The 13,010-nt window shown below is 47.5% G+C and overlaps 2 protein-coding genes across 2 annotated transcripts in view; one reads left to right on the forward strand and one right to left on the reverse strand.

Moving 5' to 3' along the window:
* The window catches only part of ift140 (intraflagellar transport 140 homolog (Chlamydomonas)), a 215,267-nt gene that overhangs the window by 112,884 nt on the left and 89,373 nt on the right, over positions 1-13,010 (reverse strand). The gene's annotated exons all lie outside the window — the stretch shown is intronic.
* tmem204 (transmembrane protein 204) overlaps positions 9,016-13,010 on the forward strand; it is a 28,069-nt gene continuing 24,074 nt past the window's right edge. The window contains exon 1 of the mRNA XM_070900853.1: positions 9,016-10,102. Coding sequence (XP_070756954.1) covers positions 9,835-10,102 — 268 coding nt within the window. The 5' untranslated portion in view covers positions 9,016-9,834. The remainder of the gene's footprint in view (positions 10,103-13,010) is intronic.

Consider the following 13,010-nt stretch of genomic DNA (forward strand, 5'->3'; position numbering starts at 1 on the left):
TTTGTTTTGCAGAAGATTTGTAGAGCTGTTGGGCGCCGGAGGGACTGGAGTGCATCATCGCCCCCGGCAACCAAATTTTAATTTGATTTAATGTCTAAAGTTTAATTTGTTTAAGTTGTCAGTTTTAGTGTCATTCCCCCCCCTCCCCCCCCCCACCCTTTTAGCCAGGGGGTACTTGTATAATTTGTGTTTCTGGTGCCCTCAAAAAAAAAAAACAAGGAGGCACTTGATTTAATGATTATGTTTTACAGATTACAACAAAATAGTTGTAGAGCTGTTGACAATATTTGAAGAGGCTGCTCCTCAAATTCTGGTTGCACTTCAGTCCCACACTCCTGATCTTTGGGCACCTTGTGCGGAGGGGAGCGGGCAGGTCGGAAGGCTTCCTCGTAGGACTGCTCCTGGGCACGGCCAAGGGGGGCCGGTCCAGGCAGCGGGCGGTCGAGGGGGTCGTTCAGCTCAACTGCCTGCTCTCTTCCACGGTTATATCCAGGCCAAGGTGTCCCTGGAGATGGAGCACACGGTGTCCACCGGTACGCTCGCAGCCTTCTACGAGAGGTGGGCACCGGAGGGATTGGAGTGCATCGTCACCCCTGGCAACCAAATTTTAATTTGAACCACGTCAAAAGTTTAATTTGTTTAAGTTTGTCGGTTTGTCGGTTTTAGTGCCTCCCCCCCTTTTAGCCACGGGGCCCTTGTATAATTTGTGTTTTGATGCCTTCAGGAAACCCCCCCCCCCCAAAAAAAAAACACAGGGGGCACCTGAAAAGGTTTTGGAGCGTGACCCCACCTCTTTAATCGGGGGCACATAATTAAACTATTACAACAAAATAGTTGTAGAGCTGTTGGGCGCCGGTGGGACTGGAGTGCATCATCACCCCTGGCAACCAAATTTTAATTTGATTTATTGTCTAAAGTTTAATTTGTTTAAAGTTTGTCGGTTTTAGTACCCCCCCCCCCCCCACCCCTTTTAGCCAGGGGGCACTTGTATAATTTGTGTTTTTGGTGCCCTCACAAAAAACAAAGGGGGCACTTGATTGAAAGTTTTTGGAGTGTTACCCCGCCTTTAACCAGGTGACACTTGATTATTGGTTCTACAAAAATAGTGGTAGAGCTGTTGAGTTGAGAGTGGCTTAGCCAGTCACGTGATGCTCACAAGACTCAATAAAACCCCAGCCAGTTGGGTTCAGGGGTTCCAAGATGAGGCAGGTGGTTGTGAGCCTGGTGGATGAACTGGTAATGTGTAGTGTGATTGTTAAACTTTGCTAATAAACCAACTAGTTCTTAAGAGCAATGTGTTGTTATGAATTCTTAAGCAAAGAACCCCATGGAGCAAATACATTACAAGTGGCTACACTTCAAAAGTACTGTACTTTGTTGGTTGTAAAGTGCTTTGGGGGGGGCCTTGAGGTTGTGAAAAGTGCTTTATAAATATATTTCTTTCTTCTGTCTTTCGATTGGTCAGAGAAACAGCTGAAAAATACATGTTGTACGTAACATATCTCAAAATTCAGCCTTCACCTAAATCCACAGTCACAATACTGAAAGCAAATCAATGTTGGAATTCTCTGACAGATCCTTGTTCTACATCTGTAATTCTACTTTATCCTTTACAATGATAGAAATTTAACAAGAAATATTTTGCAGGCACTGGACAGAAAACGTGCATTGCATTTTGAAAGCTGATTGTGATGAGTATGGTTCTGGAATCTTTCCTCTATAGAACATTCCTGGAAACTCATTTTCTCCACTGTTTATAACTGCACTATCCCCAGAAGAGCTGAGCCCCTGCTGCAGCACACCATTCCTCCACAACAACTTGCATTTATATAGCACCTTTAATGTAGTGAAACATCCCAAGACGTTTCACAGGAGTATTATGAGATTAAAAAATTTGACACTGAGCTGCATAAGTATAAATTAGCGCAGGTGACCAAGACTTGGTCAAAGAGGTCTGATTTAAGGAGGAAAGAGAGGTAGAGAGGCGGAGAGGTTTAGGCAGGGAGTTCCAAAGCTTGGGGCCTAGGCAACAGAAGACACGGCCACCAATGGTTCAGCGATTATAATCAGGGATGCTTAAGAGGGCAGAATTAGAGGACGCAGACATCTCGGGGGGGGGGGGGGACTGGAGGAGATTACAGAGATAGGGAGGGGCGAGGCCATAGTAGGATTTGAAAATAAGGATGAGAATTTTGAAATCGAGGCGCTGCCTAACCGGAAGCCACTGTAGGTCAACGAGCACAGGGGTGATGGGTGAGTGGGACTTGGTATGAGTTAGGACACGGGCTGCCGAGTTTTGGATCACCTCTAGTTTATGTAGGGTAGAATGTGGGAGGCCAGTCAGGGACATGTTGGAATAGTTAACTCTAGAGGTAACAAAGGCATGGATAAGGACATCAGCAGCAGATGAACTGAAGCAAGAACGGAGATGGGTGATGTTACCAAGGTGGAAATAGGCGGTCTTAGTTATGCTGAGGATATGTGGTCGAGAGCTCATTTCAGGGTCAAATGTGACACCAAGGTTGCGTACAGTCTGGATTGACTCTGGACCCCAAGAAGTCTCATGGCTTCAGGTCAAACACAGGCAAGGAAACCTCCTACTAATTTCCATCTACCGCCCTCCCTTGGCTGATGAACACCATTTGGAAGAAGCACTGAGGGCAGCAAACGCCCACAATACTCTGGGTGGGAGACTTCAATGTCCAGCACCAAGAGTGGCTCGGTAGCACCACTACTGACGGAGTCCTGAAAGACATAGCTGCCAGACTGGGCTCGCAGCAGGTGGTGAGAGGACCAACATGAAGGAAAAGCGTACTTGACCTCATTTTCACCAATCAACCTGTCGCAGATGCATCTGTCCATGACAGTACTGGCAGCAGTGACCATCGCATAATCTTTGTGGAGACGAAGTCCCATCTTCACACTGAGGACACCCTCCATTGTGTTGTGTGGTGCTACCACTGTGCTAAATGGGATAGATTCAGAACAGATCTAGCAGCTCAAAACTGGAGATCCCTGAGATGCTGCGGGCCATCAGCAGCAGCAGTATTGCTTTCCATCACAATCTGTAACCTCATGGCTCGGCATATCCCTCACTCTACCATCAAGCCAGGAGACAAACCCTGGTTCAATGTGAAGTGCAGAAGAATATGCCAGGAGCAGCACCTGGTGTACCTAAAAATGAGGTACCAACCTGGGGAAGCTGCAACTCAGGACTACATGCATACTAAACAGTGGAAGCAGCATGCATAGACAGAGCTAAGCGATCCCACAATCAACAGATCAGATCAAAGCTCTGCAGTCCTGCCAATCTAGCCGTAAATGGTGGTGGACTATTAAACAACTAACTGGAGGAGGAGGCTCCGTGAATATCTCTATCCTCAATGATGGCGGAGCCCAGCACGCGAAAGCAAAAGATAAGGCTGAAGCGACTGCAACCATCTTCAGCCAGAAGTGCCGTGTGGATGATCCATACCGGCCTCCTCATGAGGTCCCCACCAACACAAAAGTCGGTCGTCAGTCGATTCGATTTACTTCACGTGATATCAAGAAACAGCTAAGCACACTGGATACAGCAAAGGCTATGGGCCCCGACAACATCCTGGCTGTCGTGCTGATGATTTGTGCTCCAGAAATGCCGAGCCTCTAGCCAAGCTGTTCCAGTACAGCTACAACACCAGCATCTACCAGACAATGTGGAAAACTGCCCAGGTATGTACTGTCCACAAAAAACAGGACAAATCCAATCAGGCCAATTACCATCCCATCAGTGCACTCTCAATCATCAGCAAAGTGATGGAAGGTGTTGTCGACAGTGCTACCAAGCGGCACTTACTCACCAATAACCTGCTCACCTATGCTCAGTTTGGGTTTCGCCAGGAGCACTCGCTCCAGACCTCATTGCAGCTTTGGTCCAAACATGGTCAAAAGAGCTGAATTACAGAGGTGAGGGGAGAGTGATTGCCCTTGACATCAAGGCAGCATTCGAACGAGTGTAGCATCAAGGAAATCTAGTAAAATTGAAGTCAATGGGAATCAGGGGGGAACTCTCCACTGGCTGGAATCCTACCTCGCATAAAGGAGGATGGTTGTGATTGTTGGAGGTTAATCATCTCAGCCCCAGGACATCGCTGCAGAAGTTCCTCAGGGCAGTGTCCTGGGCCCAACCATCTTCAGCTGCTTCATCAATGACCTTCCCTCCATCATAAGGTTAGAAGTGGGGATGTTCGCTATGATTGCAGTGTTCAGTAGCATTCGCAACTCCTCAGAAAATGAAGCTGTTCCTACCTGCATGCTGCAAGACCTGGATGACATGCAGGCTTGGACTGATACGTAGCAAGTAACATCCGCGCCATACAAGTGCCAGGCAACGACTATCGCCAATAAGCGAGTGTCTAACCATTTCCCCTTGACATTCAACAGGATTACCATCGCCGACTCCCCACCGTCCACATCCTGGGGGGGGCCACCATTGACCAGAAACTTAACTGGACCAGCCACATAAATACTGTGGCAATAAGAGCGGGTCAGAGCCTGGGTATTCTGTGGCGGGTTTCTCATCTCCTGACTCCTCAAAGCCTTTCCACCATCTACAAGGCATAAGTCAGGAGTGTGATGGAATACTCTCCACTTGCCTGGATGAGTGCAGCTCAAATAACACTCAAGAAGCTCAATACCATCAAGGAAAAAGCAGCCTGCTTGATTGGCACCCTCAACATTCACCTTCAACCACCTTCAACATTCACTCCCTTCACTACCGGCATACCGTAGCTGCAGTGTGTACCATCTACACAATGCACTGCAGCAACTCGCCAAGGCTTCTTCGGCAGCACCTCCAAAACCCGTGACCGCTACCACCTAGAAGGACAAGGGCAGCAGGCGCATGGGAACACCATCAACTGCAAGTTCTCCTTCAAGTCACACACCATCCGGACTTGGAAGTATATTGCCGTTCCTTCATTGTCGCTGGTTCAAAATTCTGGAACTGCCTCCCTAACAGCACTGTGGGAGTACCTTCACCACAAGGACTGCAGCGGTTCAAGAAGGCAGCTCACCACCACTTTCTCAGTTAGGGATGGGCAATAAATGCCGGCCTTTCCAGCGACGCCCACATCCCGGAACGAATAATTTTTTAAAAAACAGCCCGAGTGTGAGTGCTAACTTGTGGCAAATGATGACAGATCGGTAAACCCATCCTTGATGCTTTGAGATTCTTCCAAACTCAATTCATTTGGTACTGTTACAGCCAGCAGAGGTGAAAGAAAAACTTGCATTCATATAGCGCCTTTCACATCCTTTCAGGTCTCATCTGAAAATCGGCACCTCAGACAATGCAGAATTCCCTCAGTACTCCACTGAAATGTTAGGCTGGATTATGTGCTCAAGTACTGCAATGTGATTTGAACCCAATTACTTTTTATTCAGAGTTGAGAGTGCTATCACTGAGCCAAGCTGACACAAGGGTGGATTCAAACCCATGTCACAAAAACAATGCTTCCAGCTCAGTGTCCCACTCCAACCCGCTGACCAGGGTAATTAGGAATACTTAATTACAATGCACTTCACTGCCCAACCAGTGGCGTATAATTAGTTTCAACATTTTGCAGTTACAAAAATGAAATGGCCTACTACCCTATCAATTTAGCACAGTGACATATTCTGACATTCATCAAAGGCCATGCTTGGTCTCCAGGTAAAGCGCTGCTCAAACCTTTATTAGTTCAGTTTAATTGCCAGCCAAACTTTTATTGCAGTCAATGTTACTGAGAACTGTTTGTTTGCTTAACAGTTTTATCCTCAGGTGAAGCTTCACTCTGAAGTGGTCTGTTGTGAGTCCCTGTAAGTTTGTTATCGGAATATGATTGTGAGTCTTGTGTGAATGAACAGCTGGTGCTTGGCAATTCATTCATAGAATAGTTGATCAGTAAACCCGCCTGAGCTGTAGGGAGAGGAAGACTGGGCTAACCTAAATATAAACCGACGGATAATGCATGAATGGTTTTCATGTTCTCAATCTTCACCAGGTGGTGAAAATAGCACGGTTGCCACCATGGAAACAATTGGTAGCACGTTGAAAGAGCATGACACGTAAATGGCAAAAGAGCCCTCCGTCCCGGACTTGACACATCCCAAGACATTCTGTTCCCGGCTATATATAGCGCCACAATGAAAGGGTTAAACCAGAGAGATTGCGGAAAAATTCAAAGTCTTTGCGCTCAGGATTCTTCCTGTGTTCTGACTTTAACACAATGACAACCATATGTACCTAACCTGCAGGAAACAGCAACTGGCTTTTAATAGAGAGCAGATGTGTGGGGGTAATAGAATTTAAATAGAAAAGTACAAAACCTATTTGTGGTAACAGTAATGTTATTTTGCGATGTACTCTGGATGTATGAACTACGAAACAGGATGAAGTGAATCAGGCGGATGCAAAACATGAATAATGGTTTACTGTAAATCCCAAATGTAATTTATTTACAGTAAAATCTGGTGTAGAAGTTACACCTTCATAGCCTCTAAATATAACTGGCTCACGCAAGCTGGATTTTACAGTGCATTTCACTATTTTATACTTAATGTCATTAGGCTGGCTGCGATTGCAAACTGCCAGTTACAGAATGACGTGACCGACCTGCCCCTTCTCCATCTCGAGAGAGAGAGAGTCCATCTCCCTCGTCCTCTGATCCCCTCATGGAGACTTGTCGTGCCGCCCTCACTCTGTCAGTATTCTCTCCCCAGGTCAGTGAAACAAACAAAAGAAAGTTATGGGTTTGTTAGTTTGATTTTCATTATTTTGCCACTGGTGAATTTGCAAATATGTACAGTGCAACTGAATGGACTGGAAGAGGTGTTTTCACAGCAATATAGGCTGAGGAGCACAACATAGACAGGGCTGAAGCCGGATCAGGTGTGGAGCGCAGGTGTGGGCTGGGAGGCAGAGCATAGATAGAGTAAGCACAGGATGGATAGGGGTTACGGAATAATGGTAGATACAGGATGGATATGGGATAGTGGGAGATACAGGATGGGTATGGGATAGTGAGAGATACAGGAGGCATAAGGGATAGTGGCAGATACAGGATGGATATAGGCTATGGGATGTTGGCAGGTACAGGATGGATATGGGATAGTGGCAGGTACAGGATAAATATGGGCTATGGGATAGTGGCAGATACAGGATGGATATGGGGTATGGGATAGGGACAGATACAGGATGATATGGGATAGTGGCAGGTACAGCATGGATATGGAATATTGGATAGTGACAGATACAGGATGATATGGGATAGTGGTGGATACAGGATAAATATGGGTTGTAGGATATTGCAGTTGCAGGATGGATATGGGATAGTGGCAGGTACAGGTTGGATATGGGATAGTGGCAGGTACAGGTTGGATATGGGATATTGGCAGGTATAGGTTGGATATGGGATAGTAGCAGATACACGATGGATATGGGTATGGGATAGTGGCAGTTACATGATGATATGGGATAGTGGCTGATACAGGATGATACGGGATAGTGGTAAGTACAGGATAGATATGGGATAGTGGCAGATACAGGATGGATATGGGTTATGGGATAGTGGCAGGAACAGGATGGCTATGGTATATGGGATAGTGACAGATACAGGATGGATATGGGTTATGGGATAGTGGCAGGAACAGGATGCCTCAATTCTCCTCCCTATTAGCCTACTGTACCAATACTGGCAATATCTTACTGTATTATCCTCAGGGAAATGGTATGAAAAAAATTAGTCAATGTATTATGTTTAAAATGTTTTAATGTACCTTCACTGTTACAGGAAATATCAATCCTAGTCCAAGTAGAGGCTCTATTACAGCCAGGATAGCAACTTAAACCTCAACAAGATTCATCTGTAATTAGCATTCTGTCGGGGTTGTGCATCTGTAAAAGCATCTAATTGTATTCTGGTTGTGTGTGAAGACAGACTTGTAGTTTGAATCCTGCTTTCAAAAACTATAATTTCATTAATTTATTGTCAGCTCACCCGCTGCTGAAACCCTCATCCATGCCTCTGTTACCTCTAGACTTGACTATTCCAACACACTCCTGGCCTCCCACATTCTACCTACATAAACTAGAGGGTTCCAAAACTTGGCTGCCCATGTCCTAACTCGCACCAAGTCCCGCTCACCCATCACCCCGTGCTCGCTGACCTATATTGGCTTCCGGTTAAGTAATGCCTCGATTTCAAAGTTCTCATCCTTGTTTTCAAATCCCTTCATCGCCTCGCCCCTCAATACCTCAGTAAACTCCTACAACCACCACCCGAGATGTCTGCACTCCTCTAATTCTCCTCTAATTGCTCAATCATCGGTGGCTGTGCTTTCTGTTGCCCCTAGGCCCCAAGCTCTGGAACTCCCTGCCTAATCCTCTCCGCCTCTCTTTCCTCCTACAAGGCGCTCCTTAAAACATACCTCTTTGACCAAGCTTTTGGTCACCTGTGCTAATTTCTACTTAGCTGCTCAGTGTCAAATTTTTTATCTCATAATAGTCCTGTGACGTGCCTTGGGACATTTCACTACATTAAAGGCGCTATATAAATACAAGTTGTTGTTGTTATTACAGGAGTGAGTAAAGAGAATATCAGATATTCCAGTGCAGGGTGTACCGCCATAGAGAGAGAGAAATAGAGAAAAAGAGCGAGAAAGAAAGGAGAGACAGACAGACAGAATGCAGAGAGATACATAAAACACAGACAGGCTTTAGAATGAGCTGAAATTGTGGCAGTATGTGTAAAGATATAGACGTACAGACTCTCGAACAAGGCCTGAGAGAGAGACTGCAGCATTTGCACTATGGAGATACACACACAATTTCTTTACCCAATAACTAAATACTATTTGAAGAGTTAGAATCTATCAGAAACACACTATCACAAATTGCAGTCTGTTGAGGCAGAAACCCATGGACCACATTGGTGACATTCCGCATTGTTCATTTCCTCTACAGCGACCTTGTCCGTACAGCAGAACACAGGAGAAGAAACTGTGCCTTTTCCAAATTATTTGAGCCAGGAGCTGGAAAAGCTGCTTTGATTGTCGTCCGGGTCCCTTCCTCAGAGGAAACACATCCTGTTAATGTTTGACTGTGAAGTCGCACTACTGAATGTTTGTTGCAGCCAGCAACGCCCAAAGACTCACCAACACAGTTAGAAAAACAACAGTTTCCTCCGAACTTCCAGAAAGAGTCTTATTCTCTTCGGTATCTTACCAGTATGTCAGGATCGCATCACGGCCGATGCATGAAGTCGGTTTCAACAGGATGCTCAATTTCTGTTTAACTGTTCGATCTACTTTGTGGTGCTTTACTGCGATTGTTAATATTCTGGTTTAAACTGAAGGCAATCTCGGCAAATATTACACCAGACTGCCTGGGACATCAAGCTGAGCTGCTTTTGCACAAAACAGGTGCGCTGGGCCTGATCATCACCCACTGGCCCCTCCAGCTTTACTCAAAAGCTCTTCAGTTGGAGCATCTTTATCTTCAACAAAAGGGATGGACCTGCATGAACGGCAGCTCATCACTGCTGCGTCTCCGGTCAAGAAGGCACAAGAGGGTGGATAAACCACATCCATTTGCACCCAGCTTGGACATCTAAAGTATTCGGAATCTCGCACGTCCATGTTGAGGATACTGGTGACGTGAGGATGAATGCTCAGCTCCCCTAGCAGCTCTCTGGCAGCTCTAGGTGCTCCCGCACTTCCAATGCACACAAGTGTTTTGTGTGGCAATAAAGAAGCTCCCTTTGTGCTCAGTCGGCAACGAGAGCGATCTTGGAGTTGGGAGAAAGGCAGCTGGGCATGGCTGTCCAAAAGCTGGTGGCCACAGCTGTAGCAGTGGCTCTGCTGTCTCTGATTCTCAACAATGCAGCAGCTTTCACTCCAAACTGGGTGTACCAGGCCCTGGAGGATGGGAAAAAGCGCAGTGTGGGATTGTGGAAGATGTGCTATGGGATTGATAAAGGCAAAGAGTCAACGAGGCATGAACAGACTTTGGATCGCAACTGTGAGAATTTAAGCTGGGGATCGGAGCATCCTGGATTTCAGGAATCTCGGAGTACAGTAAAACGTAAGTCTGTAAATTTCTCATCTACAGCTGGGGTGAGATCCCCCTACTGCCGGCTAAGGACATGGGAGTTTAATAGATCCTTGTTCCTCTCTACTAGAGGAGAGGGATAGTTACAAGAGTTAGGGTAGGCGGGATTACTGAAACACCCGCCCGTTAACTGTTGGGGCCACGTTGTAAAATTCCCATACCGTTACTGTTTGGGGGGGCAGGGGGTTGTTGATGAAACCCCTGTACTGTCGGTTAGGGAGGGGGGTTTAATGAGACCCCTGTACTGTCGTGAGGGAGGGGGGGGTGGGTTAATGAGACCCCTGTACAGTCGGTGAGGGAGGGGGGTTAATGATGAGACCCCTGTACTGTCGGTGGGGAGGGGGTTAATGAGACCCCTGTACTGTCGGTGAGGGGGGAGGAGGGGGTTAATGAGACCCCTGTACTGTTGGTGGGGGGGGGGGGGGGGTGTTAATGAGACCACTGTACAGTCGGTGAGGGGGGTGGGGGAGGGTGGTTAATGAGACCCCTGTACTGTCGGTGAGGGAGGGGGGGGGGGGGGGTTAATGAGACTCCTATACTGTCGGTGAGGGAGGGGGTTAATGAGACCCCTGTACAGTCGGTGAGGGAGGGGTTAATGAGACCCCTGTACTGTCGGTGAGGGAGGGGGAGACGGTTAATGAGACTCCTGTACTGTCGGTGAGGCAAGGGGGGGGGTGGGTTAATGAGACCACTGTACTGTCAGTGAGGGGGGGGAGGGGGGTTTAATGAGACCCCTGTACTGTCAGTGATGGAGAGGGGGGGGGGGTTAATGAGACCCCTGTACTGTCGGTGAGGGAGGGTTAATGAGAACGCTGTACTGTCGGTGAGGAGGGGGGGGGGGCGGTTAATGAGACCACTGTACTGTCGGTGAGGAAGGAGGGTGGGCGGTTAATGAGACCCCTGTACTGTCGGTGAGGGAGGGGGGGGGGTTAATGAGACTCCTGTACTGTTGGTGAGGGGGGTGGGAGAGGGCGGTTAATGAGACCCTTGTACTGTCGGTGAGGGAGGGGGGGGGGGGGGGGTTAATGAGACTCCTGTACAGTCGGTGAGGGGGGCGGGGGGGTGGGGGGGGTTTAATAAGACCCCTGTACTGTCGGTGAGGGAGAGGGGGGGGGGGGTTAATGAGACCCCTGTACTGTCGGTGAGGGGGAGGGGGTTAATGAGACCCCTGTACTGTCGGTGAGGGAGAAAGGGGGGGGTTAATGAGACCCCTGTACTGTCAGTGAGGGTGGGGGGGGGGTTAATGAGACCCCTGTACTGTCAGTGAAGGGGGGGGGGGGGTTAATGAGACCCCTGTACTGTCAGTGAGGGGGGTGGGGGTTAATGAGACCCCTGTACTGTCGGTGAGGGAGAAGGGGGGGGGGGGGGTTAATGAGACCCCTGTACTGTCGGTGAGGGAAAAGGGGGGGGTTAATGAGACCCCTGTACTGTCGGTGAGGGAGAAGGGGAGGGGGTTCATGAGACCCCTGTACTGTCGGGGGGGGGGTGTTGGGTTAATGAAGCCCTTGTACTGTTGGGGTGAGGGGTTAATGAACCCCCTTTACCTCTGCTGCTGGAGGGGCTTGGTTACCTTTACTGCACGGGGGTGGGGAGTTACCAAGGCACTTGTAGATTTTAGCCGTCTGATCAAACAGTAATATTGTGAGAAAGTTTGTGAATATTCCATGCAGTTATCTTCCAAACAGAATCAAGAGAAAGCCGTTGCAGATTGGCCCACGATGTAGCCACATCACAAACAGAATCATGACCAGTTAAGGAGTAATATGAGGCACATCCCATACCTTGAACGCTGTTAAATAACAAATGAAAGGAAACCCTATCTCAAAACAAATCAAATTGCCAAGATTGGTGAATGGCCTTGGCTCTATCAGTGTAGAATATTGAGGTTCTCTACATCATCATTGCCATTCAAACGAGGAATCTGTGGAGTTGCAGCGACTGCCCGAGGTAAATGAAACTGAGATACAGTTTGGTGCATCAATACCCAATCCGAACTTCAAAATAAGTAAGGGCCATTTACCATTGGAGCATGGCGCTCACCAACTAGGAAATATAAAGGGCAGATCCTGCCCTTGGAACTTCACTAGCTCGAAATAGGAAAGGTTAAAATTCATCTTAAACTCAGAACCTGCTGGATTACTGGTCCGTCCAGTGTTCTGACAAAGCTCAGACAAACCAGTCTGCCAGGTCGCGTTAGTTGTTGCCACAGTTGGTCAAAGGCTGCCAATATGAATACTCTGCCTGGTTAGGGAACAGCCGAGTAGGAAACTATTTAAAGTTAGCTTACTCTCTCTACATTGAGCCTGAATGAACCAAATCAGTCTCAACTGGTAATCTGTCTCTATTATTTATGGAAAAAAAGTTTTGCTGAACTCTAGTCCCATTTGAGCCTGGTTGGTTTTGAGCCTGTGTCACGAGTTCTAAACTTACAGTCAAAGTGAAGCAACTTGCTTGCATCTACACCTCTCATCATTTAAAAAATCCAGATCGTGACTCCTACCATCGCAGCCCCCGCCCCCCCCCCCCCCCCCCCCCGCAAATCTTCTTTACTCCAAATAAACCAGGTTCAGTTTTCTAAGACAAAAGCAAAATACTGAGGAAGCTGGAACCTGAAATAAAGACAGAAAATGCTGGAAATCTCAGCGGGTCAGGCAGCATCTGTGGAGAGAAAAACAGAGTTAACGTTTCAGGTCGATGACCCTTCGTCAGAACTCCAAGAACTCAGTATTCTAAGAGCCAAGACTTGGAGCTGTCTCCTGTCCTCTGCATGGCAGTAACTACAATTGAGCTACTCACATCAGTACCTGCATTAGGCAGTGCTTAAGCCCATCATTACTGCCATGGCTGCACTGAGAGTGGGGTGCCGCAGGGATCAGTGCTG

This window comes from Pristiophorus japonicus, chromosome 15, assembly GCF_044704955.1.
Source record: "Pristiophorus japonicus isolate sPriJap1 chromosome 15, sPriJap1.hap1, whole genome shotgun sequence".
Classification (NCBI taxonomy): Eukaryota; Metazoa; Chordata; class Chondrichthyes; family Pristiophoridae; genus Pristiophorus; species Pristiophorus japonicus.